Source organism: Mytilus trossulus, unplaced genomic scaffold (assembly GCF_036588685.1).
Source record: "Mytilus trossulus isolate FHL-02 unplaced genomic scaffold, PNRI_Mtr1.1.1.hap1 h1tg000244l__unscaffolded, whole genome shotgun sequence".
Lineage (NCBI taxonomy): Eukaryota > Metazoa > Mollusca > Bivalvia > Mytilida > Mytilidae > Mytilus > Mytilus trossulus.
This window is the reverse complement of record NW_026963317.1, coordinates 2639182-2666468: the sequence shown is the minus strand read 5'-3', so window position 1 is coordinate 2666468 and position 27287 is coordinate 2639182. Positions and strand designations below refer to the sequence as shown.

Here is a 27287-nt window from a genome sequence, read left to right as displayed (position 1 = left end):
AATGATAAAATTATTTCATTCATTAATATACTTTAAATTTCTGTTAAGTCTGTTTTTTTATTTTATACATTTGACGTGATACTATACGTATGTATCCCATCATACTTTGAACCACATCTTATTTATTTATTTTTATTACATTTACTGTTGAGTCTGTTGTTTGTTATATCAACTTGACTATGCATGTATGTATAACTTCATACTTTGAACGACAAAATTATTTTTATGTCTACCTGTGCGAATTTCAAACGCGCAATTTTACACCAGCAATGAAAACCTTCTATTCTTTCCGGGTAGACTTTATATAGATAAATTAAGTGGTATAAGAAAAGCAAAATGAGTATATTAAATTTGATGTATGCCTTTTTGTGCTTCTTCGTTACGTTTGTTGTTTTTATAGTGATGCAAGTATGTTTGTTTTGTTCATACTTTTAACGACAAAATTATTTTTATGTCTACCTGTACGAATTTCAAACGCGCATTTTTACACCAGCAATGAAAACCTTCTTTCCTTTACGGGTAGACTTTATATACATAAATTAAGTGGTACAAGAAAAGCAAAATGAGTATGTTAAATTTGATGTATGCCTTTTTGTGATTCTTCGTTACATTTGTTGTTTTTATAGTGATGCAAGTATGTTTGTTTTGTTCATACTTTTAACGACAAAATTATTTTTATGTCTACCTGTACGAATTGCAAACGCGCATTTTTACACCAGCAATGAAAACCTTCTTTCCTTGACGGGTAGACTTTATATACATAAATTAAGTGGTACAAGAAAAGCAAAATGAGTATGTTAAATTTGATGTATGCCTTTTAGTGATTCTTCGTTACATTTGTTGTTTTTATAGTGATATTAAGATGATAACACAATAATGACTGCTGTACCCCTATTTTTGACATTTTTACTCTTTGAGTATGTTTGTTTTGTTCATACATCGTTGACAATGTAATGGATTTTGATACGACTGTCATACAAGTGAGAGGTTTAGCTAGCTATAAAACCAGGTTCAATCCACCATTTTCTACATTAGAAAATGCCTGTACCAAGTCAGGAATATGAAATTGTTACCAATTCGTTTGATGTGTTTGGACTTTTGATTTTGCCTTTTGATTTTGGATTTTCCTTTTGAATTTTCCTCGAAGTTCGGTATTTTTGTGTATTTTACTTTTTAAACCAAACTTGGCCACAATCATTATTGGGGTATCTAGTTTAAAAAATGTGTGGCGTGACCCGGCCAACCAACCAAGATGGCCGCCAGGGCTAAAAATAGAACATAGGGGTAAAATGTAGATTTTGGCTTATAACTCTGAAACCAAAGCATTAAGAGCAAATCTGACACGGGATACAATTGTTTATCAGGTCAATATCTATCTGCCCTGAAAGTTTCAGACGAATCAAACAACCGGTTGTTGGGTTGCTGCCCCTGAATTGGCAATTTTAAGAAAATTATACCGTTTCTGGCTATCATCTTGAATATTATTATAGATAGAGCTAAACTGTAAACAGCAATAATGTTCAGCAAAGTAAGATCTACAAATAAGTTAATATGACTAAAATGGTCAGTTGACCCCTTAAGGAGTTATTGCCCTTTATAGGCATTTTTTACCAAATTTTCGTAATTTTTTGTTATCTTTTACAAAAATCTTCTTCTCTAAAACTTCTGGTCCAAATTTAACCATACTTGGCCACAATCATCATTGAGGTATCTAGTTAAACAAATGTGTGCGGTGACCCTGCCAACCAACCAAGATTGCCGCCATGCTGAAAATAGAACAGGGGTACAATGTAGATTTTACTCTAATAACTCTGAAACCAAAGCATTAAGAGCAATTCAGACATGGGGGTTAAATTGTTTTGCAAGTAAAGATCTATCTGCCCTGAAATTTTCAGATGAATCCGACAACCGGTTGTTGGGTTGCTGCCCCTGAATTGGTAATTTTTAAGGAAATTTTGTTGTTTTTGGTTATTATCTTGAATATTATTATAGATAGAGATAAACTGTAAACAGCAATACTGTTCAGCAAAGTAAGATCTACAAATAAGTCAACATGACCAAAAAGGTCAGTTGACCCCTTAAGGAGTTATTGCTCTTTATAGTCAATTTTTAATAATTTTGTAAATTTTGTAAATTTTAACAAAATATTTTCCTCTGTAAATAATGGGCCAAGTTCATTATAAATTGAGATAATTGTAAGAAGCAAGAATGTTCAGTAAAGTAAGATCTACAAACACATCACCATCACCAAAACACAATTTCGTCATGAATCCATCTGTGTCCTTTGTTTAATATGCACTTAGACCAAGGTGAGCAACATAGGCTCTTAAGAGCCTCTAGGTGGTTTTTTTTTTTACAGTTCTGTGATATCTCATTTGTATTCTTTTACATTTGTCATTCTAGACCTTTTATAGCTGTGGAGCTCTGGTGGAGAGTTGACTCATTGGCAATCATTCCACATCGATCGATAGTTGCTACTAAACTAGCTCTCGAGTATTGTCGGGGCCATAGGGAAAATCAGGGTTTATACATGGAAGGACTTGACACTTCAAGTAGTTTTCAACTATCAATAATGCTTTCGGTGTCTCGGAGATATTTAATTACCTATAACTCTCGATCAACAGTTCATATTGAAAAGATTATGTAAATATTGTCTGGAAGATAAATGATCACAGATTAATCAGATTTAATGCTTTTGAAATAAAGGCTCATTGAAAAATCTGTATAACTGAAAATAAATATGCATGTGCACATTTTGTTAACGCATTTGTTATCTATTTCAGGGTTCAACACCGACCAAGGACTTTCTATACTAAGCGGTTCATAAGCCGGGAGTGTCAGGGGCCAGCCCCCCCCCCCTTGTGGGGAGAAATTAATGGATCCGCCATTGGTCTCTCATATCTTACATATACAGATGCCTTATGTTACGAAGTTTCTGTCTGACTGTCATATTTCCATCGTTCTTGACCTCATTTTCATAGTTCAGCGACTGCTAAATTGAAACTGTACACAGCATCTGGAACTGCCACTGTCAGGGATGACTATAGTTGGTAAATGGGATCCTTTCACGGTTTTTAAATCGGTCAGACAGGATTCACCAGACCTTGACCTCATTTCATTGATCAGATCCGACAGTGATTGAATTTAACTGTTCGTGGTCAAGTCTGCATCTCCAATATATTATGAATAGTATGTCGACTAGCTGTTTTTTGTGTATGATGTACAAGTTCATCTGGCACGTTTCGAGTAACTTTTTATGTTATTTTACTTTTTCGTATGACCTTGACCTCTCAGTAACTCAATGGCGTAGTGACATGATTAACTGTTAAATTTTGAACAGAAACAGGCGAGGGAGTTCTGCTCAAAACCTAGTTGCTTTTCCCTTCAACACGTGAATAATATAATTTTGTTTACTTTGTTTTACGGAGATGAATCATATGCTATATATATCTTATGCACGTGCATTTTTCGGTAATAAGGGACATACTAGCTTTCATATCAATCATAGTTTTTTTCGTGTCAGGTGTGTCCATCTTCGTATACATTTGATCTTTCGAGACCTGCTTGGCGCTGGTGAATAAGATACAAAAATGTTTCAATAATTTATCCCAAATAGCAACCTAAGTTCATTGCATGATTGTTTGATTGATTGATTGATTGATTGATTGATTGGTGTTCAATACGCCACTTTCAGCACTATTGACAATTTGTGGTATTTCGTGGCAATCACTGAGTTTTTGTTGATGGAGAAAGCCGGAAAGAACCTCCAACTTTTGGTAGCCAGAAAAACTAACAATTAATGTTAGTCAATTAAGATTTGAGGCGAGTGCAACTGCCACTTGTGAGATTTGCACTCACAACCTCTGTGTTGACAGGCTAGTAATGTAGTATATAGACAACTCGGCAACTAAGACACCTTAGCCTAAATTGAAGTGTGATATACATGATGTGATCCACAAGTCCTTTTGGTGCTGAGTTAGAACTATTTTGTTCACCTATGAAATAAAAAAAATCTAGTAAAAAGTTACTTTTTTATATTTGAAAATTATTATTGATTTGTAAATTAGTCTTTTAAATTGACAAATATTCTATTCAGATATGTCACGAAAAGCAAATGGTTTATTTCTAAATTCGTTCGTTGCATTTTGTTATAGATTTACTTTTTTTTACAAAAGTAACACAAGCACTGCTTTGAATTTTCGCGGGGTGCAAACACAATTTCTCTTCCCGGCATCCTCAAAATGTGACGTCACGAAGCAAAACAATCTTAGGAATAGAAAGGAACTGGGTGCTCTAATTCTTAGTAAATTTATGGTATTATTGACAGTCTATATGGTTCTGCGAGGAACAGATAGGTTAAAAGACAATACTGGCATCCTCGTCAGACTCTGAAAACGGTGGATTTTCGCCCCCACCGCGTAAAAAACAGCGAATTGCTGAGAATATGCAGTCGAACGGCTGTCCACAACACAATGGAACAAGTGGGGAACCTGCATCGACATCTCAACAAAACGGAGCTTGTCTGACAGTATCAAACGGACAACATAACGACAATCCTTCTCAAACAAAACCCATGTCTCAAACTGACCAAGACATTGTTAGATTAATTGCTCAACATCTGAGAGGACTTGGATTGGAGTAAGGACTTATTTTGTTGTCAATGTTTTGATTATTCAACAAATGATAAATAAAAATAACTTCAGATTCAAAGTCTTGGAATAATCACAGAAATATTAGAAGTAACATTTAATTACATGATAAGTAATTTGTGTGTGTATATTTTTATCAATGATGAAAGTAAATTTGCATAACCAACTGGTAATTTATTTTACCAAAAGGGGTTCTTTGGGGGATCATTTTTTAGGTCATATTTATTTCTGTATTATAAAAATTTTAAAAATTGAAATCATTTAATAAAAGGAAAGCTGGAATTCTATTGTGTACATAACTACAAAAGACAAATTTATGTTTATATTTTGCTTAATTTTTACTTTAATCTTCAAATCTGTTTATGGAACCCCAAACATTTTTGTGTGTATCCTGTAAGAGGGTAGTAATGGGGGTACCTTGATGACATGTAACGGTAAAAGTTCTTGCCAAATGACGTAAAGTTAACAGTAATTTTTAGTGCACGATGATAAAATGTACACTTTCTTTTAGAAGATAAATAAATCTGCTGAAATTGATGAATCACGCTAGTTTTTTCCAAAAATAATAGTAACTAACTTATTTGAGACATCTGACGAATCATGATATTGATATTTTGACTAATCTCAGTAAAATTTTAACCAATTTGACACTAATGGTAGCCGAAAATTACCGTTTGACGCTTGATGGTAAAGGGCATTACCACCCTCTTGTAAGATATGGCAACTTGTATTTTATTGTCTGGGAGGAAACAGAAATTTCCATAAAAGGGCTCCCACCAACTGCCATAGGAGAAAGTTCATCTCCAGTCCTGCTATAGTGGTCCTGAAATGATCTACCAAATTTTTCCTACCAAAGGGCCTTAACAGGGGCCAGCACCTTGTGCCCCCTACACATGTATACAGTCTTCACGCTGATAGGCAGCCCAGGCTTGTAAAATTGCTCTCGGGCCTGTAAAAATCATATCTACAGGCCAACAGAATCTAACTAAAAAATTTCAAAAATTGAGCTCTGGGCCTGTAGATTTAAAAGTTCATCGTGAAGACTGTGTATATACCCACCTCTGATAGATAAACCTGCATAGCAACAAGTTTAGATGAATCTTCTATCCATGAAAAATCCTGACATTTTCCCCTTTAGAAATCAAATGCCTGGTCCCAACAACATGAATAACAGGATGTGAAAAATAAAGTGTTTATGTTAAATTACACCTGCAGAAAATATCTAGTTCTGTTACATTTGTAAATGTTAATTCAATCTTCATTGCGGAGTCCTCTTTCTAAAAGTGAAGTTTAGACCTGGATCGGCTTCTGACTTGGGCACTTGAGAATCTTTTGATTGACGTCTTGTGACTAAATACTTACATTTAATCCAATTATTTTGACAGGGGGTTTGAAGTTCAATGCATATTCTTATACCCACTGTCCTAGGTAACCTTAATTAGAGAGAAAAAAGTAAAAACACAAAAATACCAAACTCCGAGGAAAATTCAAAAAGGAAAGTCCAAAATCAAAAGGCATTTATAATCAAAAGTCCAAACACATCAAACGAATGGATAACAACTGTCATATTCCTGACTTGGTACAGGCATTTTCTAATGTAGAAAATGGTGGATTGAACCTGGTTTTATAGCTAGCTAAACCTCTCACTTGTATGACAGTTGCATCAAATTCCATTACATGTACATTGTCAACGATGTATGAACAAAACAAACATACTCAAGGAGTAAAAATGTCAAAAATAGGGGTACAGCAGTCAATATTGTGTTATCATCTTAATATCACTATAAAAACAACAAATGTAACGAAGAATCACAAAAAGGCATACATCAAATTTAACATACTCACCACGAGAGGTGACGTTGGAAGAGGGTTATGAAATATGCTGAGAATGCGTTTCTCTCAGAACAAGAAATTTCAGAATTAATGTCACAATTTCTACAAGACATTGTTACACATTTGATAAGTTTTTCCCTACATTTTGTATCTTTTGCCTGTTCCGGTATGCATGTAAAAGAGTTAGCCCTCATAACAGAACATAGATGTCAGTTATGATTGTTATTATAAAAACAATCCCCACCTTATACCTTTTAATCGTAGTGCCTGTAGAACTGCAGGCTATTATTTCTGGAGAAAAAAAATTTAAGCTTCAGAAGAAATTTGAAAATGAAAGTTATAGCCCATCAAAATTCTACTAACCTATTTTTTGTACTGTATCATGTTCCTTAAGTAAACTGGACTTGGACCTAAAAATACTCTTACAGGTTGAAGAAATTTATTTGTTTTAGATGTTCATTTTACTTTTGTTTTACTGCTGACCTATTTTTACATGCAGTAAAACACCCTTATAAAAATGTAATTACTGAAAATTACTGATTGCCTACATGTACAAGTAACTATTATAAATTGATGTTATAAACTCCATTTTAGCCAAACAGCTGAACAATTGATAAAAGAATCAGGATGTATGTTAGAACATCCAGCTGCTGCCAGACTTCGGTCACATGTCATGGATGGTGAATGGATTAAGGTTTGTACAACTTTAAACATACATGACCTGTGTCAGATGGGAATATAAAGAATGCAAATGAAGTGGATTTGAACAATTATAGACAACCAACAGTGAGAAAAACCTGTACCCTATAGTTCGCTATAAAAGGCTTGATATGAAAAAGACATGAAACACAATTTGATTGAGAAAACGTAACAGCATAATTTATTACATCACAACTTACTAAAAACAATGTGACAGTGATTAACTAATAACAACCACAGAACTACAGGCTACTGACTAGGAACAGGCACATATATAGTTAGAATTTTTCGAGATTAAACTGGGACAGTAGTATAACATAAATACAAACAATGAAAGTCAGTTGAAAAGGGCTCAACAGATACAAAGCAGAATAACATCTAACAGACCAGATGTGGACAAAAAAAAAAGACACTAAGTAAAGATCTGACAGTACTCCCAGTTACTGGCAGCTAGATATAGTTCGAAGCCACTAACAACTAAAAAAAATTACGCATCTGAGACTAAAATATCAATTAGTCCACATCCAACATTTATTCGATTTAGTGTTACAACATCATTTTCAGTCAGAGAAAAAAATGAACTTATGCATTGCCAAAATATAAGTGTTGTCAGATTGTAGTACTGTGAATGCGCACATGTCATTTATAAGTACATTGTATAACATAAATATATAGTACAAGCATTTAAATGAATATTATCTCATTAATTCCTACTATAAAAAAATAAAACTATTTGTTATGTGAAGAAGGTTGCTTTAAAATTGTTTTAATATTTTAGGCTGAATCTGACCTGGAGGACTTGAAATCTCTGATAGAATCTTCACATGGACTTATTGTAAGTATATACAACTTGTAAAACATTAACATGTACAAAAACACTTATTCGAGTATAGATACATGTACATTTTGGTGAACATTATAAACATCTCAGTGCTTCTTCAAACAGTATATTTTAAAGCTTAAGATAATTCTTACAGTTTTTGCCTGTACATTAAGGAGTTTAAAGTTGAATGATATGAAAACTCTGTGAATCTCTAATCCTAAGCAAAGTTATTGAAATAATTTAAGCAAAACAGATTCTATACATGTTCAACCCCGCCGCATTTTTGCGCCTGTCCCTAGTCAGGAGCCTCTGGTCTTTGTTAGTCTTGTATTATTTTAATTTTAGTTTCTTGTGTACAATTTGGAAATTAGTATGGCGTTCATTATCACTGAACTAGTATATATTTGTTAAGGGGCCAGCTGAAGGACACCTCCGGGTGCGGGAATTTCTCGTTACATTGAAGACCTGTTGGTGACCTTCCGCTGTTGTTTTTCCTTTGGTCGGGTTGTTGTCTCTTTGATACATTCCCCATTTCCATTCTCGGTTTTATACAGTCGGTGACTAAATAAATGCTCATAAATTCACCACAAGTCAACTGCTCAAATAGCTCGGCTGCTTTAGTATATGCTGTTTGATTGCAAAGCAGTTTAAGTTTAACATATTTAGTAACAAACATTTGATGTATGATGATTTTATTTTCGTTTTTATTAATAGAAAATGAAGTTCATGATACTTGAACAAAAGTATTTGGAGCTTCTAGAAGATGGTCGTGAGATGGAGGCTCTACATTGTCTCCGACATGAACTGACCCCCATGAAATACAACACAGAAAGAGTTCATGAACTTAGCTCGTAAGTTATTGTCTTAGACCTGATCTTTAGACACATTTTGTTAATAGTTATTAAATGAAGTACTTGGTATATACATCTCTGAGATAGCTACACAAATATGCATGAACAATAAAAAAAACAGAAACAATATTTTATGTGATGATTTGTATATCATAGTTTCATCTTGGTTTCATGTATTTGATAGTATCCTTGTACTATCTGAAATTTACATGGTATCACTCTTTTTCTGATCATGAATGGTCATTAATACATATGACTGTACAGGTCAACAAGACAGCAAACCAATAGCACAATATACAATAAAGAAACACTTCTCAAACTCAGGATTCTCGCTAAGGATTTTTGAAGGTGGGTCCAGGTACTCATCATTTTTAGCCATGATGAGTCCAACATCAAGAAGAAAATATTTTATTGCAATATTATGTAATATTTTAGTCTCTATTTCCTACCAGAGCAATGAAATGACAATAAATTCAGACCACATTTAAACTTTTGCTATAAAATGATGATAATTGTTTTAACTGTGCTCAGTTTATACAAAATATTTCAATCTTGATGCATCTGTGAACTCACCAGTTTTGAAAATGGTGAGTCCAGACAGATTTTTATGAGTCCAGACTTGCTTTAGTTAGAACCCTGAATTTTTAACTAGTACCATAGGGATTTTACGTCCTGAATTAATATGCTATTTCTTATTTTCCCGTAACTTACTATTTATAAAGAAATGTATTTTAAATAATTACTCCCCTAAAATCTTTTAACAGATATATGATGTGTTGTAATGCTGAGGATTTACGTAAGACTGCCAATTGGACTGGTAAAGGAGTTGATTCTAGATCTTTATTAATAGAAAGGTTACAATGTAAGTATTAACAGTGCATGTTGTCACAGCTACAGAACTTTCTTAGGTTTCATTTTTAGAGTGTTTATAAATGAAAATAGATATAGGAAGATGTAGTGTGAGTGCCAATGAGACAACTCTCCATCCAAATAACAATTTAAAAAGTAAACCATTATAGGTTAAAGTACGGCCTTCAACACGGAGCCTTGGCTCACACCGAACAACAAGCTATAAAGGGCCCCAAAATTACTAGTGTAAAACCATTCAAACGGGAAAACCAATGGTGTAATCTAAATAAACAAAACGAGAAACGAGAAACACGTATATATTACATAAACAAATGACAACTACTGTACATCATATATTGCAATCTCTGAATTTGAATTTTCATTTTGGTATAGATGAATGTCCTAACTTAAAAACCAATTCTCAAAACAGCAGCTTGTTACAAAACTTGGTCCATAAAATAAAATAACAAAAATGCTGTACTCCAAGCAAAATTTAAACCTTATCAAATGGCAAAATCAAAAGCTCAAACACATCAAACAAATGGAAAATTACTGTCATATTCCTGACTGCAAGTTTCTGTTTGAAAATAATAATTTTTTTTTTTGTGCTATTGGTTAATAAAAAAAAAAAATATATTTTCCTCTAAAATTCCATTCAGATCATTTCCATTTTCAACAGATATATTGCTACCCTCAGTTTGTGTATTTATTTTCGTTTATATCATAATGATAAAATTCTTCAAACTTCCAATCAATGCAGTCCTGACCTAATTGTTTGCTGAAGTTTTCCCATAATCCAATTATTCAATTTTACTCTAATTTTTCATGTGAAAATTGAATTAAAACCTAAAACAGACTTGAAGTATTTACCAGCGTAATACTAAAATAAACAAGTATTCTAGCAAACACAATTTTGACATAATTCAATTATACAATAATACAAACATACTTTTTAATTTTCTTTTAGCCTTCTTACCACCCACAGTTATGTTGCCTCCTAGACGTCTGCTGACGTTACTTAACCAGGCTGTAGAACTACAGAAAGATAAATGTCCATATCACAATACCAAGATTGATAACAATCTGGATGCTGTATCATTGCTCATTGACCATGTTTGTAGCAGGTAATTGTCTTTAATAGTAGAATCTCTTGGAATAAGGCTTACTTTTCACAATAAATTAATGACTAAAATTGGTTGAAAGTATTCTGAATTCTTATGACAACTAACAATCACATTAGTTGACTCAGGCGCATTATGGTATACCATTGTCTGTCCATCTGTTTGTCCATCCATCCTCAATATGCCTGACAAAAGTTCAAATACGCTATAACCAATTGGCATGAAACTTTTGTGAATTGTTTATTAAAACCTATTGACATGAGCTCTCTCTCTCTTCTTTTACAATTTCAGATTTTAAGTTTTTTGAGTTATTTTGTTTTTTTTTTCATTGAAAAAGAGGGATTTTCCAATTTTGGGACAGAAACTCTAAAATGTTTTTCACTAATTTGCAAGAAACTTTGATTCAAATTATAAAAAGACATCTGGTGTTTTTGCATGATATGCATTGGTTAAAATAGACTGTTTGATGTTGAAAAATGGTTATATATAATTAACAATGTTTTTCATTTTATATTAATATATATTTACAGAGAACAGTTTCCGTCCACCACAATACAGATACTAACTGACCACTGTGATGAAGTTTGGTTCTGTCGTTTCTCACCAGATGGCACCAAATTAGCAACAGGATCAAAAGATGGATCCTTGATCATATGGGAGATAGACATGGTAAAAAATACATTTATGAGTAGTAGTATAAATATGAATAGATATGAGTATCCAGGGCTCACACTACTTCAGAATTATAGGGAGAAGTGACTTCTCTTTTTGAAACTGATAGGGAGAAGTGGTGAGATTTGAAAGAGAAGTGGTCATTTGTGCAGTGCGTTACAATGTTTGAATTTTACTGTAGTATAAACGTTCATTTGTAAATAATGTTCTTTTTATATTGTTCAATTTTTATCTGAATATTCAATTAAAGTAACATTTCAAATTAAAAGTTGTTTAAATTTTACTAAGGGCCTTGTGTGAAACTACCAACTAAATATCAAGCACTAAAAAAAAAAAAATTTATTTTTGGAAAAAGGTAAAGAAATTATAAAATAACAATTACAATTTAATTAAAAACTAGCTTGTGTATGAAATTCAGTGTTTCTCATCAAAAGATATATAAAGGTAAGCTGGGCCATAATTGTTGACATTAGTGTTATAGTCTAAGAGTTAAGCAACTTTACAATAGTTTACAACAATCCATTTAAATTATAGGGAATGATATACACCAAGCAATGATGAGTTTATTTAGATGTAACCAAAATCTTTTAATGCGTGTGGAATGCGTAATTTTCCCTTTTGGGATCAATATTCTTCTGTCAGCTGTTCCACCCGTGCGTCCGTAGTAATTTTTGTAAAAATATGGATTTCAGTCATAGCTGTTCCGTTTCCGATCCGTAGTTTAGAAATCGGTCAATGGCGGACGATTGCAAGAAAATTTACAAAAATAACGATGTTTGACAAGTTATTTGGAAAGGATCATGACGTTTTTAATGCAATAAATGGATTGAAAATTTACTGGAGGCAACTGTTATCACGTTTAAATGAAGTAACAAACTTATTTTGCAGCCGAAAGTTAGGTTGATGTACGTTTTTGAGTAACAAGCACCGGAACTTTCGGAACTTGACGGAAGTGCACGAAATGATAAAAAGTTGTATTTTTATACGACCGCAAATTTTGAAAAAATTTTCGTCGTATATTGCTATCACGTTGGCGTCGTCGTCGTCGTCGTCGTCGTCGGTGTCGTCGTCGTCGTCGTCGTCGTCCGAATACTTTTAGTTTTCACACTCTAACTTTAGTAAAAGTGAATAGAAATCTATGAAATTTTAACACAAGGTTTATGACCATAAAAGGAAGGCTGGTATTGATTTTGGGAGTTTTGGTCCCAACATTTTAGGAATTAGGGGCCAAAAAGGGCCCAAATAAGCATTTTCTTGGTTTTCGCACTATAACTTTAGTTTAAGTTAATAGAAATCTATGAAATTTTGACACAAGGTTTATGACCACAAAAGAAAGGTTGGGATTGATTTTGGGAGTTTTGGTTTCAACAGTTTAGGAATTAGGGGCCAAAAAAGGGCCCAAATAAGCATTATTCTTGGTTTTCGCACAATAACTTTAGTTAAAGTAAATAGAAATCAATGAAATTTAAACACAATGTTTATGACCACAAAAGAAAGGTTGGTATTGATTTTGGGAGTTTCGGTCCCAACAGTTTAGGAATTAGGGGCCAAAAAGGGACCCAAATAAGCATTTTTCTTGGTTTTCGCACCATAGCGTTAGTATAAGTAAATAGAAATCTATGAAATTTAAACACAAGGTTTATGACTATAAAAGGAAGGTTGGTATTGATTTTGGGAGTTTTGGTCCCAACAGTTAAGGAAAAAGGGGCCCAAAGGGTCCAAAATTAAACTTTGTTTGATTTCATCAAAATTGAATAATTGGGGTTCTTTAATATGCCGAATCTAACTGTGTATGTAGATTCTTAATTTTTGGTCCCGTTTTCAAATTGGTCTACATTAAGGTCCAAAGGGTCCAAAATTAAACTTAGTTTGATTGTAACAAAAATTGAAACCTTGGGGTTCTTTGATATGCTGAATCTAAAAATGTACTTAGATTTTTGATTATTGGCCCAGTTTTCAAGTTGGCCCAAATCGAGGTCCAAAATTAAACATTGTTTGATTTCATCAAAAATTGAATAATTGGGGTTCTTTGATATGCCAAATCTAACTGTGTATGTAGATTCTTAATTTTTGGTCCAGTTTTAAAATTGGTCTAAATTAAAGTGCAAAGGGTCCAAAATTAAACTAAGTTTGATTTTAACAAAAATTAAATTCTTGGGCCTCTTTGATATGCTGAATCTAAACATGTACTTTGATTTTTGATTATGGGCCCAGTTTTCAAGTTGGTCCAAATCAGGATCTAAAATTATTATATTAAGTATTGTGCAATAGCAAGTCTATACTGTGCAATGGCAAGAAATATCTAATTTCACAATATTGTGAAATAGCAAATATTTTTTTTAATTAAGAGTTATCTTTCTTTGTCCAATATAGTAAGCAAGAAATATCTGCAAGAATTTTTTTAATTGGAGTTATCTTTCTTTGTCCAGAATCAACTTAAATCTTTGTTATATACAATATACAATGTATATTCACTTTTTACTACCAACTGATAAATTTAAATAATCTTTACCATTCAGTGATAACAAGCAGTTTTTTTACATCTTAATATTTTATGATGTATTTAAATGAGTAGTAATTGTTGCAAATTCCATTAGAATATTTTAATTGAAATTAGTTTTGGAATAAGGGAAAGGGGGATGTGATTAAAAAATTGGGTTCAATTTTTCTCATTTGAAATTTCATAAATAAAAAGAAAATTTCTTCAAACATTTTTTTGAGAGGATTAATATTCAACAGCATAGTGAATTGCTCTAAGAGAAAACAAAAATTTTAAGTTCATTTGAATACATTCATTCTGTGTCAGAAACCTATGCTGTGTCAACTATTTAATCATAATCCAAATTTAGAGCGGAATCCAGCTTGAATGTTGTGTCCATACTTGCCCCAACCGTTCAGGGTTCAACCTCTGCGGTCGTATAAAGCTACGCCCTGCGGAGCATCTGGTTATTAAATAACTTGCTACACACTGCAAAATCAATGCTTCATCCTCTTTTCATAAGATAATGAATCGATTATGTCTGAATTTCTTTAATTACCAATAAAAAGTTGATGTTTCATCAACTTGGTAAAAATTGAAAATGTCTGATGACGGAAGCGACTGAAAGCGAGTATCGTAAACAACAGGGCTACTTGTCTTCGCTTTTGGGGGTTGGGGAAAGCAAAGTGACGGTCGGGAAAGCGACTTCTTCGCCCAAGTCGCCTGGTAGCATGAGCCCTGAGTATCTGTAGAGGGAAACCTCCAAAAACTGAATCTCTGTGACAGGATCAGTTAAAAACAGCCTTGGTTATCTGCTTTCAGACTCTACAGTGATTAGATATTTAAACAGTTGTGGTGTTAGACGCATGACCTTTACAATTAGAAGTGAACCAATTAAAATTACCATTTTTTTCATTTGAACAATTTTTAACCTAATGCAATGGTAAGGTATTATTGATGCATCTTAAAACTTTTTTGTATGGTTATAAATAAATACCAGTTACAGATTTTGAATTTACTTTTCTTCAGGTCACTTATGAACTTAAACACAGACGATCATTTGAGAATCATGCTTATGGTGTGTCATTCATTGCCTGGAGTCCTGATAGTACACATATAGTGGCTTGTGGCCCTGACGACTGCTCAGATCTATGGATGTGGAATATAGAGGTACTGTAATTGCAGAAATGGTAGTTTTCAAGGATTTTGTTAAGATGCAGAGAAAGTGGACACCAGATTTAATGTCCATATTCCTACTGGATATGACAGCATATGAACACATTTGCAGAGCCATTATACACCTCTCATTAGCATTAGGGTTATTGTCAGATTGGAGAAGACCTGGAATGACAATTTTTCTGAAAAACAGTCAATATTTAGAGTTTATCTCTTAATGAAATTTATTTTGAGAATTGTAAAAATGTTTTATGACAAAAAATCATCAGTTGAATAATTGTTTAAAATAATACTCAGATCTGGATCAAGAAAGTAAAAAATACATTTATCAAAATTTGGACAGAAAAAATATGATGTGATTCATTGTTTACATACAAATTAGAGAAAATAATTTAAGTATGGAATGTTTAAAACAAAATTAGTAACACAAATAATTTAATTAATAGACTTTTGATGTACCTTTTATTACATTTCAGACTGGAACTTTACGCTTTAAAATGAGTCAGTCTCAAGAAGATAGTTTAACTACTGCAGCTTGGCATGCCGATGGGAAAAAATTTGTCACTGGTGGAATTAGAGGACAGTTTTATCAATGTGTAAGATTAATATTAAAAACATTGTATGCTACAGCTCTTACAAGAATTTAGGATAAATATGGATTTCTTCTTGTGTGTCAGATTAAGGAATTTGTTATAAGGCTGATATAAACAAATAGTTTTAGGGATGTATTTTTATTTATTTGATAATTACAACAAAATGGAAATACTATTGATTCTAAGAAGAGATCACAATAAGGCTTCTGTTCTGTTCATTATTTGTTTTTTTTTAATTAGTAATAAAAAGAAAACATTATGGTTTCTTGTTCATGCAGGTGCACAAATTTGGCTTTCCTGAAGTGTGTACCCTAAATTCAGAAAAGCATGCATTAATTAGGGCACCACCTTCAGGCGGGTCGCCCTACAGTGATCAGTCTGTCCATCCGTCCGTCCATAACACTTTAACTTTGTGTCCACTCCATATCTAGAGAACCATTATGATTTCATACTTTATACTTTACAAGTTTATTAACCACCACCAGAGGGCGTGTCATGATGTATGTACAACTTCCTAGGTCAAAGGTCAAGGTAAAAAAACTTTGGTTTCAGTTGACAACCCTGTGTCCTGTGGTGAAGATCGTGTCCGCTCTATATCTTGAGAACCTTTATGATTTCAAATTTTATACTTGACATCCATTTTAACCAACACCAGAGGGTGTGTCATGATGTATGTACAACTTCCTAGGTCAAAGGTCTGTCTGTCTGTTGGTCTGTCCATCGCTAACAAATTTGATCCACACTATATTTTAAGAGGACAGCTGTTATTATTTCATACTTTATACCTGACAAACATTTTCAACTTAACATATATATTAACCAACACCAGAGAATGTGTCATAATGTATGCATCCTAGGTCAAAGGTCAGTCCGTCTGTCTGTCCATCCGTTCTTGCTTCATATCAGATTATCCATACAACTTATTTACCCCACGTTATTGACAGCGGGGCCCACAGAGATGGCTCCCATCTCAATGGTATCTAGTTATTGTGGTGATTGAAAGAATGGACTTAAATTCAATACTGATAAATATTGAAGGACATATACTGCAAACAAATAATGCTATCAAGATTAAGAAATGCAAGTTTTAAATTTTTCAATAATCTTTACAATTTTTGTCCAAAAAAAACCATCACAAAAATTTAATGAATTTAGAGTATTTATATCAGGAGAAAGAACTATTTTGATCCTTTAATAGTATAAAATAATAATTTTGTCCTGTTCATATTTTTCAGGATTTAGATGGGAACATTATGGATTCCTGGGAGGGTGTACGTGTACAAAGTATGGCGTTCCAGGTAGATGGGAAATATGTATTAGCTGCTGATACCCACCATAGGATAAGGGGATATAACTTTGATGAGTTAACAGACTTTAATATGTAAGCAGTTTGTTCTTGTAATAATTGATAGTTTATACATCCTGGTTAAGTATTTTTCAATGTTATATAATGGTGAAAAGTTTTCACTGAAAACTGGGACCACAGTATGTGTTAAACAAAAGCTGTGGAAATAGCATAGAATCATACGAACAGATTTCAGATAACATGTCAGAAAAAGAGTGAAACCACATTTTTGATATAACAGTAAACAAAACATTTAAAATAGAACAATAAACCAACAATGAACCAATTTTCTTTCATTGACCTTTTATTTACAAATACTAAAGAGTGGATTCATTTAGACCATTTACCAATCCACAAATACAACTAAACTTTAAATACTTTATCTCCAAGGATTTTATTTCTAAAGATAGTGATCTTAACTTTGCACAACATGGAGTGCAACTTCTCATTTCGTTACTCTTCTTTTTTCATATGACATGTATGATATGATATTTTTTCATTTAAAAAAGGTAAACTTAGTTTTTTTTTAAATTACAGAATTCAAGAAGATCAGCCAATCATGTCTTTCACATTAAATGAACCAGGACGACTAGCTCTGTTAAATGTAGCAACCCAGGTATGTTAGAACTCTACATGGTAACTGTAAAAACTGTTTACCCTTTGTGCTATCATAATTAAGTGCTATTTTGAAACTTAATGCTGGGAAATTTAATGCACTTTATATTTTACTGAAAACTAAGTTTAAATGGTGCTTATAGATCAGAAGGAAAGAGTGCATGAATATAGTTCTTAATTCTGTGTGCCATACATTTTATGCACTTCACAGTTTTAAAATTGTGAAGTTTGGCATAATATTTAATTTCAAAAGTTAATCTTAATCATGATTTTCATTCATGTGTATATACCTTTAACCACAAGGAGGTTAACCTTTCATAAATATTTTCAAATTCAAACTTTTGAATAAGCATTTAAGTTTAAAACTGCCTTTTCTCTCTTATTTTAATTACTTCAGAAAAGGAAATGTTTCCAATGATCATATTAATATGTAAACCTTTTAGTTGCTATACTTAATTTTTAGTATCTTTTTATTTTGATTTAAATATCTTTTAAGCTTTTCAGAGTAGAGGTAAAGATTTTCCGTTTTCAAGTGTTTCTTGCATGACTCGTTTTGAATTTGAAAAAAGAAAAAAATATGTTACTCGAGTTTAACTTTGAAAAGTTGAATATTATTGCTTTTAACAGTGATATATATATGTGTATTGTAAACGAAAGTTTTCAAATTTTGTCCTTGATATAGGCAAGAAAAGTAAGGATCTCAACAATATTTTTTACAAAGAAAAGTAATTAAGATTTCAACCAAAAATATGTGATTCATGTATAAAAACATGAGATAAAGTTTAAATGTAATAATTAATATTTTTTAATATTTACAATAATATTAATTTTGTTTTATAACTATATATTAGAGATAAAAAAAAAAAATGCCAGCTAAGGGATATCTATTGGTTAGGGCTGTTACGTTTAAACATGCAGTGAAGGCAGACACTTTTACAGAATTAGATTTTCTTTTACATTTTCACTGTATTAAAACATCCACCTATGGCTGAAAATTCAAAGTGCCCTTTCTTAGATCCATATATAGGACAGTCCTTATGTACTTTCATCATGTTGAGTGCATAGTTTCTAAATAAACTTATATAATGTCATATTATTAGTTGGTCAGTTCTTAAACTTAAAAATTACATTATCATTTTAGGGTGTTCATTTATGGGATATTAAGGATAAACTTTTATTAAGAAAATTCCAAGGAGTGACACAAGGATTTTATACAATACATTCCTGCTTTGGAGGATTAAACCAAGATTTTGTAGCTAGTGGAAGTGAAGGTAAGTGGGTTATCTTGTAGTATGAAAATCACTGTCATGATTTCAGTGTCTGATCTGGACAGACCACTTGTAGCAGTATTGTATGCTCTGAAAAAAATCACATCATTTAAGGATAAAAGTTAAATTTGACTTCTGTTGAATCATTATTAATGGAGTTGCATTTTTCCAGTATGTAGTAAACAACGATTTTAACTTTTCAAGAAATACAAATTTTCTATAGTTTTGTATGCTGCATGTTGCAAAACCTAAAAAATCAAATTTTCATGAAAGACACGAATTTTCCTAAAGCCATGAAAACAACTGAATTCACAGTATGAGTTTATATAATCCTAAATCCAAAGATGATATTTGAAGCTTGGCACCAACTATCAATCTATCATCTGTCCAGGATGTATCAATAAATCACAGAACTTATTTTCTATTTCTAAATGATCTACTAATTCTGACACTTTGCTGCTATATTTAGGAAATAAAGCTGTCAGGAACTGCAGAAGCTGTAATATAAAAGATGTTCATTTTGTAATTTGAACCTATATAAATTTGCATTTGTATTTTTTAGATCATAAAGTTTACATTTGGCATTTAAGACGTGAGATGCCTATATCTGCATTAGAAGGACATTCACGAACTGTTAATTGTGTTCATTGGAATTCTAAACTTCCAGGAATGTTAGCTAGTGCTTCAGATGATGGAACTGTAAGGATTTGGGGACCCATGGATAAACTTAAAACCAGTGAGTAATAATTGGTTGCATAGTAATGACAATTTCTTCAAAAATTTCCGCCAGTGTATCAGTTGTTGTAACTGCAAACTGATTTTGTATCAAAATATGTAATGGAATTCATAACAAATACATTGAACATTTTCACTTAGCACATTGAAATTTCAAATGGAGGAAGTTTCTGTAAGCTTTATATATATTACCAGAATCTGACATGGTAAAAGCACACTATTTTCCAAATTGTAATAAAAAACAAATCCTGACCCACCATTATGTAACTTTTTAAGTGGGAAACTCTTAGATTCATATGAATCTTTTTTCTGTAATGACTGAAGAATCAAAATGAAATAAAAGGCAAACATTTTTAATTATTTTTTTGGGGGGGTCGGGGGAAGGTGGGGAGGGGGCTTTTGTTGTGGAGTTTCATATAGTCTTTTTACAACTATCATTCCAAATGATGATGAGGATGGTTTTTAAAATGATCTTGACTATGCGCAAGGCTCTTACACAATTGGCCTCCAAATGATAACTCGCTAAGGGCCCCTTTATTTTTTTGCAAATTTCTAGAACTTAAAGCACAAATGTATACCAATGTTCCATGTCATCATGTTTATATTTATAATTTACAGGTAATGGCTGTGAAGAATCAGGCAGAAGTACACCTGTATAACAGTACATCATCTGTAGTTTTAGCAGCAAATTACCTCTGTGATCTCATCGGCCGTAACTCATTTAGGAACAACAACAACTCAACTGTGTCATTGAACATCTACACCAGAAACAACAAATCAATTGTGTCTTATAAAACATCTACATCAGGAACAACAACAACTCAACTGTGTCATATACATTATCTACACTGGGAACTGCATCAAATCAATTGTGTCATCTAAAATATCTATAACATCCACATCAGGAACAACAACAACTCAACTGTGTCATCAGCATTATCTACACTGGGAACTGCATCAAATCAATTGTGTCATATACAATAACTACACTGGGAACTACATCAAATCAACTGTCATCTACAACATCTACTCCAGGAACAACAAATTAATTGTATCAAGTAAAAAACTTCACTAGTAGCAACAACTAATCAATTGTGTCATCTACAACATCTACATCAGGAACAAAAAATCAATTGTGTCAAGTAAAAAACTTCACTAGTAGCAACAACTAATTTATTGTGTCATTTTCAATATCTACACCAGGAACAAAAAGCAATTGTGTCATATATAATTATATATCAACTATACCGGTAAAAACAACATCAATTGTGTCATATATAATTATATATCAACTATACCGGTAATAACAACATTAATCTTGTCAATTTCAACATCTAAACATATCAAATACATTAACGCATTCTAAGCTAAGTTGTATGGAACAATCTTGTATTCAATCTATTACTTGTCAGTTTTGTCCATTTTTGACAACTTGCAAAAGCTATGGTGTTGACTTTAGCAAAGCTTATCTTTATCAATTTAGCTTTATATTTGATTCTTGTAGTTCCCCATTTAATGTCAAATCTTTTGTGAACTTAGGCTTTGCATTAATTTCCTTTTTATTGTCTTCAATCCTCAAAATTATGATGATTTAGTTTCGCGACTTTCGCGAGTAGAAAAATAACGCGAATATAAATCATCTCGAATATGTAAACTTTGGATCTTTAACTATTTAACTTCATCAAGTAAATCAGAAAATTGCAAAATTGAATAGCCTCGAAGTGGTCAAGAAAGGGTAAAACACGAAATAAAGTATCCGCGAAAATAAGTTGGTTTACAGTATCTACAAAAATTAATGACTTCACAGTACAGTGTCATAATTGTGATATTTCAATTTACTAAATAACTGCTGATATATTTTAGAATATGAAATATAAGGTCTTAATATTTATCAGCTGATTAGTGACTTCTGTTATAATTGAGAAAAGATAGTTCAATATGTGAACTTCAACATTGACCTCACATACTAATATACTATTTAGTTATTATGCAAATTTGACATGTGTTTTCTTGTGTTAATTAATTACACTGTATTAAAACTGTTCCAACAAAGTTGCATTAAAGTTAAAAATGTTCAAACTAAAAATTTGATAAAGATGTATTTTTTTCATGTTATGTTTCTAATATTGTTTACTTTCAATTCTAACATTGTTTAATACTTTCAATCTTAATATTTTTTACCTTCACTTTTAATATTGTTCACCCTCAACTTGTTATTGAAACCTATTTGAACTGTTGCTGTGTATGTCCTGTATTAAAACCAGAGATAGTAAAATCATTCTTTTCAAATTTATATGTATGCAACATTTCACCGCATTATTTTCTGAAAGTGTAGCTTTGCATTTTAGAATTGAATGCTTCTTTTTGTAACTTTATTGGGGTGTAAAAGCGTTGATCGAAGTACATTTTGTATGAAGCGCAGAAGTGCTTCATTATAAGAATGTGCGCACGGTCAACGCTTTTACAACCCTATAAAGTTACGATTTACATCAATTTTTATTTAATTTACCTGTGCTTTTTATTAGTGGACCTTGTGTCATCATGAATGATAAGTTTTATTGTGTAATGCAATTGCTTACGGAATAACATGTGATGTGCAGTTAGTCAATCAGAATAACGTAATATATTGAAACATACATCTAATGTAATTATTGAACTTTAAAGGTCTTAAATCATCAAAGGATTATATTTCTATTGATATTATGAAAGTGAGAAACTTTTTTTTATTGAATATCTACCCTAACATGCACAGGTTATAAATTTGAGGACCACCATTCAGAATAATCCCGAAATTTGAAGTTATTTACTTCCTCCACAAAATGTGCCAAATCTTTAAACCAGCTGAATGTACAGTAAGTGAAATCTAGAAATAACATACTCTGATATATTTTTGGCAAAAAGTTGTTCATGTAGATTGATATTACAATACTAAATTACTGAAAGGTATATGGTAAAGGCCTGATTTGTTATTGAAATAGATGTAAAGAAGTGTATAGACTTTTAAAATAATTTATATTTTATCATATCAAATATGACCTACAGTTTCTTAGCCTCAAGATGTAAAGTATGAATAAGAGAATATATATATAGGTTGATGGGTACTGTTTATTTATAGAATTCAGGTTTAATAATGTAAATTCAGAAACTATTGAGACGTTTTTTAAATGCCAAAAAATGTGACAGAATAAGCTTCTCAATAATTAAAATTGGTTTTCCATTTTCAGTATTCATTTCCCATTTTGCAATCACATATATTAGATTCTGGATATTTTCCAATGAAAAGAATTCACTATAATATATGCATGCATTATTTTATGAAATAAGAGTAGTTTCAAATAGTATAGTTAAATCAGCTATATCCTGATAGTTGCTTTCATGTGGTTTCAACTTGTTTACATAATTTTATAATTTGATAAAAACATCGCAAAATTTTCTGAACTTGCAGTAACATGTATATATCCTTCTATCCACATAACTTACATCCAGTATTTGAAGATGTTATGTTTGAATTATTTTACCCTTTTGAACTTTTAATAGGCAATCCGTTGCCACATAGGGCTGTTTCATTACTACCACTATACAATTAAAGTTACATTAACTGAAGTCCTTATCCTTGCCTTACAGTAACCTTAGATGTAACCTTGACCTGAACTGTTGCAAAGTTGTCATTCATGGAAAATACTGTAAACCAACTTATTTTTCGTGTCAGAGCCATTTATTTTTCGCGACTTTCGCGATATTAAATAACACAAATATAAATGGTCATGAATATGTAAAACTCAGATCATGTCTTATTAAATATCACCAACTAAATAAGAAAATTGTGAAATTAAATAGCCCCAGAATAACTTATAAAAGGAAAAACATTGCCATAATAATAACTGGCTTTCATAATTTCGGTAGTAATTTTCTTTGGAATTTTTTGGGAAATAAAATTAAATAACCCATAGATTTAGATATTACCAGAAATTTCAGGGGAGGTAATAGTCAGCACATTTATACTGACTGACCATACTAACTCTTTTGCGGTAGTATGACATTGAAAATGATTTGTGACAATTAATGTGAAGCAAAATTTCATAACTTGTGATATTGCAACATAGTTGTACCCAATGTATGAAATTTTGAAAAAAATGTAATTTTGAGAAGAAATTAAGTTGTCAAAAACATATTGTCCCACAAAAATGCTTTTATCAATTAATGCATGTTTTAAAAGCTCTTACAAATTCATTGATGCATGCATTTTAGCACATGTATAGAGAGTATAGAAATGATTATTAACCATTTCTTCATTTGTGAAAGTTATTTGAGTTTGATAATTTTTGATTATGTTCGTTGGCATGTAGGATTTCAACATTTTGTTTTTGTTTGTATTTTTTTTTGCAATGTAAATATAGAAGAATATATGAAAAGATATAGATGCAAGCATGTCTATATATGAGTGATTTTTTTTGTTTTGTTTATTTGATAATTTGTATGATTTTTCTTGATGCAAGATATTCTGAAAAAGTAAAGTAATTTGTAGTTGTACAAAGAATTGACGACTCTTTCTTGTGTGTTGTCTTTGTTGGACATCATCATAAGAAATTTCTGAAATCAAGGCAATTGTAAGTTTTTCAAAAACCATACGTCTGCTTCAGAAAAATATAAGTTTCCTTACATACAGTTATTTCTGTAGTTTAATAGAATAAAACAACCAATTGAAAAGAGCTATAAGAACCAAAGATGTCTAACATTACAATAATACAGCTTCTTGCTCTTGTTAGGAACGAGTGAATATAGTTTATTTAACAGATTCACTACAGCTTGTAACAAGAATGTGTCCACAGTACACAGATGCCCCACGCGCACTATTACTTTCTATGTTAAGTGGACCATGAAATTGGAATAAATTCTCTAATTTGGCATTAAAATTAGAATGATCTTATCAAAGGGAACATGTATACAAAGTTTCAAGTTTATTGGACTTCTACTTTATCAAAAACTACCTTGACCAAAAACTTTAACCTGAAACTTGCACTATCATTTTCTATGTTCAGTGAACCGTAAAATTGGGGTCACAACTGGAATTTGGCATTTACATTAGAAAGATCATATCATAGGGCACATGTATACTAAGTGTCAAGTTGATTGGACTTCAACTTTATCAAAAACTACCTTGACCAAGAACATACTATTGTAGGTGGGGCATAAAAATTATCTGCTCTCCACAGACACATTCACACAATTTACCAACACTTTCACTAAAATTAATTTGGCCTCGTTTGATTTTTTATAATACTTTTACAAAAATATAAAAATTTAATATAATTTGAACCAACCGTTTTGTCAGAGATATTACACTGGTTATAGAGCAATTTGACAAACTCCAATTTTGATCATTGAGAAGCTTAATATTCCTGTTACAACACAACGTAATTTACAGAGTTATCTCCCTGTAGTGTTAGGTACCACCTTAATCTGTTATATTATAAAGAGTTTGTGATGAGAAATCTACCACAAACAAAATTAGCTCATATAGAACCATTTGTTCATAGAACTCCAGATCTGAATGAATGGTTTGAAGTGTAAAAATATACATGTATCTGACATTTATTGAAGGGTACTGGTATCTAGAAAGATAGTGAATTATCTCTTGGGACGATGGCAAGGGATATAAAATCAAGGGTTAATCAATTTACCATTTCAGAATCTAATGCATTCTGGGTAATATATTCAAAAGTTTATAACAAACTGTTGTGATTGGTTGACAAAGTACCATTCATTGATTATTGACTAATGATGTTAGTTATTTTCAGTTTGCTGTAAAAACAATGAAATTACCCAGAATCCTTTACAATCTGAAACAGTGAATTATAAATGTGTAAAATCTATTTATTTAGAATAACAAGCATCAGGTGCTTTACAAAGTAGCATTTGTTTTGAAGAGATAAAAATTGTTTATTTGTTTTGAATGTTTATATATTTTAATTAAGCAATATATATTTAATTTTGTGGATGTGTATTATTTATATATGCATTTTAAATTGTATGATAATTTATTTTATTGTGACTTATTATTTGTTGGTGAATGAATAGTCAGTGCTTTTATAATTTGTAACTCTATAAAGGTGTGAGAGGTTTTACAATGTGTGTTTTTGTGTATGTTAGAAATATTTAGTATCTAAGCTTTCTCTTTATTTAAACGAGAAATTCAGTTTCATTTCATCGATATAAATTATAAATTTTAAATTAAATGGCAAAACTTAATCTTCATTAAACATACCATTTTACAAAATCTAACCATTTTTGTCTTGCAAAATTCCAAGCTTTTTTGTTAACTTAGTATCCTTTCCTTAAATTATGCTATAATAGTTGATTCTTGAATATCGCACAAATTCTTAATTTTCCTCCAGCATTTTATAATAGGGTTTTTTGAAAACTTTGTTTTTAAAATACTGATCTTAAATTTGTCTTTCATAGGTAAAACCTGCATCAATTTATAATCTTACTCAAAAGAAAGGATTGAGAAATGATTGTTGGAATTAAATGTTTAATTAAATTTATAAGAGGGTTTGAGATTTTAAATTAAATCTGTTTCAAAAAATTTGTAAATTCTCTGAAGTGTTAAGGTGTTTTCCTTGAATTTTTTAAGTTCATAAAAATTATTCTGTGCCATCTATTGATATTGATTAAATCATGAATAAATGAATCTATTGTCTAACTGGAAAATGATGAATGTAGAAACACTAACACTAAACATTTTGTATATTCTCAATAAACATTATACTTTAACGACTTGTATGTATTCCTTGACTGATGCCACATTTTTTTGAAGGACCAAATTCCTAAAATTTTGCTATTATAGCATTCAAACAAAAATGTAATGAATAACCAGATTAATCATGCCTTCCCTGTCTCTATCTCTTCTACTTGCAAGCGCCTGCATGAATCCTGGATTTTGATAGATGACCTGAAGAAGAGGTGACCTATCAGCAATCAGCTCAGTTTTATCAAGATGGATTAATCCTGAGCTAATTCCAAATGATAGATCAGAGATTTTTCATTAGCATTCATCCATTAATGAAATAATCATAGATGTACAGAATAGAACTGAATTATTCAGGTTAGGTAAATTAATGAAAAGTAGTAGAAAAACTTATGTTCTGAATGATCCAGTGCTTCTTGTAATTTTTGCAACAACAAAAAAACAACATGCAAAGCTGTAACACCCAGATTTCAGGCTTAAGTGAAACGTAAAGGGAGATGTGACCAACTATCAAGATCTTATTTCAGCTATGTCCCCTAATGACTAATGGTTAATATACTTGTTTGTAGTATGGAAAGTGGTGTTTATATGACTTTTCTTTGTCATGACCTTCAAAAGTAAAGGAAAATCAGTTTAGTAAAGAGTACTAGTAAAGTTTAGTAGAGTACTTGTCCTTAGTGTTGAAAAAACTACAGCAGTCTCACAGAGGCCTGCTTTCCAGAGTTCAGGAGATCATGGTCTCAATTTACTGCAAGGTTAATGTTGAACAAAAACAGGAATGTGTCCATAGAAATGTACACAGATGCCCACTCTCACTATCATTTTCTTTGT

General features: G+C 31.6%; 1 protein-coding gene across 1 annotated transcript; it reads left to right on the top strand.

Annotated features, from left to right (window-relative positions):
- Nucleotides 1-4253: 4253 nt before the first annotated feature.
- LOC134701478 (WD repeat-containing protein 26-like) lies at nucleotides 4254-23569 on the top strand. The gene is made up of 14 exons (XM_063562631.1): nucleotides 4254-4638; nucleotides 7077-7176; nucleotides 7960-8016; nucleotides 8719-8855; nucleotides 9620-9717; nucleotides 10672-10828; nucleotides 11356-11494; nucleotides 15006-15146; nucleotides 15629-15748; nucleotides 16981-17126; nucleotides 17628-17706; nucleotides 18847-18976; nucleotides 19536-19709; nucleotides 20327-23569. The coding sequence occupies exons 1-14, from the start codon at nucleotides 4445-4447 to the stop codon at nucleotides 20365-20367; spliced, it is 1713 nt and encodes a 570-aa protein (XP_063418701.1). The 5' UTR covers nucleotides 4254-4444; the 3' UTR covers nucleotides 20368-23569.
- The last annotated feature ends 3718 nt before the right edge of the window (nucleotides 23570-27287 follow it).

Excerpts from the sequence above, each read along its gene's own strand:
- LOC134701478 (XM_063562631.1), top strand. The coding sequence starts at position 4,445 with ATGCAGTCGAACGGCTGTCCACAACACAATGGAACAAGTGGGGAACCT. Across the intron at positions 18,977-19,535 it reads TGTAGCTAGTGGAAGTGAAG|ATCATAAAGTTTACATTTGG; the intron begins GTAAGTGGGTTA and ends TGTATTTTTTAG. Across the intron at positions 19,710-20,326 it reads CATGGATAAACTTAAAACCA|GTAATGGCTGTGAAGAATCA; the intron begins GTGAGTAATAAT and ends TATAATTTACAG.